Below are 3,343 nucleotides of genomic sequence, written 5' to 3' on the forward strand. Positions count from 1 at the left end.
TTGGCAAGAAAATAATTGTTAACTATTTTTCATTCCTTTTTTACCGCACTCCCGACAATCTCCTTCATATTTTTAAAAAACTAATTAGGTTAATATTATTAGTTATATTTTAAATTTAACTCACTCAAATTTTTTATAATATTTAAGCACCTTCGCATGAATTACGTTGTGCGCCCAGGGCCAACGTACTATGTAAACCCTAGTGTTATGCAGCCTAGCTATATTACAATCGACAGCCCGACCGTCCCAACCTATGAGCACTTCCCTCCTGCGTCTGTACCAGGTATTTAAATAATAATAAATATGACATATCATATTGTCTGCTGCTTAAATAATTAGTTTTGTAAGAATTTTTATAATTAAAAAAACAACAATCAAATATGAGAAAACAACTATAATTACAAAACAATCCCCTACTATTTTAGGATATGATTGGTGGCAACATAATCAAATACACTTTCAACAAAATATGATTTTATGACTTGAAAAGATAAGGAAACAATAAAGAAAAGATATCTCAAGAATCCATCAGAAAAAGGCCCCAAAACATCGAGTTTAAATGATAAAAGAAATAAAGAATTTATAGGACAAAATAACTAATATATCATAGCCTACTGTTTTCCTTATTCAAACTTCTTGCTAATTTTTATCAGTACCAAGATGAATTGATATTTGAACATTTAATCTTTCTCAATGTAAATCCAAAGGGGTTAAAGCAATTTATTAACAAAAAAAAAAATGTAACTGTTTCCTTAATTTATGTGTTATGTAACTGGCTAAAGTAAAATTAACCATTCCTAGAGCCTAAAGGGAGAGAAATAACGGCATCTCCTGGATTAGTGTCAACCACTACTACAGACGATAGTAGTCAATCGGTGCCACCGCGGTTTAAGAATAAGATGAAGCCATCTCTTATTAACTGTAAGTTCAATCAATATTACAGCAAACATAAAATAATAATAACTGGACACATGTTTTAGTGAAATCTCTTTTAAGCAGAAGACCTAAAATTAATTTTTAAATTCCGCTTATTCTGCTTTGACTGTATTTTTAAAAGGACAATAAACATACAAATAGGTATATTCTGAAGTAGGAATTGTTTGTTTCTTTCTTTTTTTTTTTTTGTTACTTTTTTCAGACAATCAAAATAAAGTAAGAAACAATTGAATTGACACCACAACATTTCACCAATTCATACATCCCCCAGAGGGACAAACTTGAGATCAACATAATGCAGGTCTCAGATAGTACATCTCAAATCAACACTCTAAAAATGAATAACCAGTGAGAAATAGTACTTCATAACAAAATAGTTCAAAATATATTGTACTATTGTGGTTAGAGGTAGTTCACCTGGATAACCTTCTTAGACCATAGATGTGAAATGTGCTATATTGGTCCTGCATTTATCTTACTCATTCCTGATGGTGCTTTAATCTGTGAAACATTGAATTGTAGGTTTGATTGTAATTGTTTTGTTTAGGTCCGAAGAAGAGTAATACATACGAGGGAAGCCCCCTTATTCAACAGTGCGAGGTCACCAGTACCAACAACTATACTCCTCAACTACAACCTCAAACGCAGCCTCAACCTCAACCTCCTCCAACACCCGTCAGTCAGACTTTCTTCCAAGTTCCCGAATGTGATCAATACTGTGTAACAGTACCCTACGTTGACTATAACTGCTATGACTACCCAATTTATCCCAGTTCTCCTCATGGAATCATCCCCTCTTCATATATAACACCTGAAGGTGTTATTTACCAAACGGTGATTCCTCCGGCGGTAATACCTTCAGCACCACCCATGTAATTTTTATATTTACTTATGTATGGAATGTACATATTTGATCTTTTTTTCTTAATTTTAAAAATATAAAATATTAGAAAAACTTTATTGTATTAAGTATACCTTTACTTAATAATATACAAAAATTAATATCTATAAAATGATTATATAGACATTTTTTGATTTTTACTATAATATAACATGGAAATATCTTTTCAAAGAACTATCTTAAATTTAATGATATTACTTTATCACTTTAATCAAAGAAGTTGTCTTTATTACTTGTGTAAATTATCTTGATAAAAATATAAAAAAATGACTTGACTTATAAAGTTGTACAAACTGTATATTATTTTTTTTACGATAATGTACAATTGTGATTTCCACTTATTGTTTTTCCATTTTACGATTTATAAGCCATTTTAGTCATTTTCATATTTGATCACAAGGGGCTAATAATCTTTAAGACAATTACAGAGTTTTTAATGACTCTATCTACTTACTTATCTTTTAATCACATAAAGTAAGTAATGTTCTATAAATATTACTAATTAGTATACTACAATAAGTATTACTAATTCTCTATGAGTAGAACAACTAACATGACTACATACTACTTCTTTATTGGAAATTGTTATAACAATTTATAAAAATAAATATAAATACAATTTAAATAAATTGGATGTTAATTTATTGATATAATATTCATAAAAGACGTAATATTCTAATTATTTCACAATTAAAGTGATATAATTATTTTGGAGAAGAACTGAAAACATTTTTCACATTAGTGCCCAATTTTAGTTTTACTTATATAAATTTAACATTAAAATAACATGTTTATTAACTACCTTTCAAATTAAAATTTCAAACTAATTCATTTTAAAGGCTTTAAAAAACCTTGTTTTAAGATTTTAAATCTTTTACAAAACATATGAGCTACTGAATTATGAATAATATAGTATATTCATAAGTAAACGACAGTAACGATGAACATAAATGAACTCTGGTGGTAATTTAAAAAAAAAATTGTTATAAATCTTTAAACATTAACGACTGACTATAATATATTTATGATAGTATTATATTGTAGCATTATTACTAACTTACATAAGCTTTATAATAAACTTGGTTGTTAATTATCAGCTTTGAAAATTTATTATTTATTAATATTTGTATTTTTATCAAATAAATACAAATGTAATAATTATGTGTTTATAATTGATAAATATAATTTTGTCATTCTTGGTTTAGCAGTTTGATATATTTACTTTTTAAATCAGTATTTAAGATTACTATATCTGTATTCGATGTGTTAAACAAATTAAGTTCACATCTTTAAGAAAAAATGAATAAAATTTGGGGTTTTTATAGTTTGTTTTTAAATATTATTAAGTGCCTTCAAGTGTATAACAAGTTGTTAAATAGAGCGTGAGTACTTAATAAACTGTACAATTAGCCAATATTTTTAACCCCTTTTGCCCAAGATTTTGTGGACATGATTTCCTTTTCACAGCAAACACAGATATGTTTTATGATTTTTTTTTAATTTTTC

General features: G+C 27.4%; 1 protein-coding gene across 2 annotated transcripts in view; it reads left to right on the forward strand.

Annotated features, from left to right (window-relative positions):
* The window catches only part of otu (ovarian tumor), a 19,221-nt gene extending 16,386 nt beyond the window's left edge, over positions 1 to 2,835 (forward strand). The window contains exons 15-17 of one of the 2 annotated variants that reach the window (XM_014432800.2): positions 148 to 283; positions 802 to 921; positions 1,484 to 2,835. In XM_014432800.2, coding sequence (XP_014288286.1) covers positions 148 to 283; positions 802 to 921; positions 1,484 to 1,812 — 585 coding nt within the window. In that variant the 3' untranslated portion in view covers positions 1,813 to 2,835. The remainder of the gene's footprint in view (positions 1 to 147; positions 284 to 801; positions 922 to 1,483) is intronic. The other variant, XM_014432801.2, reaches the window with a different exon arrangement.
* Positions 2,836 to 3,343: the final 508 nt, after the last annotated feature.

Source organism: Halyomorpha halys, unplaced genomic scaffold (genome assembly GCF_000696795.3).
Source record: "Halyomorpha halys isolate HHAL.00 unplaced genomic scaffold, Hhal_1.1 Scaffold1120.1, whole genome shotgun sequence".
NCBI lineage: Eukaryota > Metazoa > Arthropoda > Insecta > Hemiptera > Pentatomidae > Halyomorpha > Halyomorpha halys.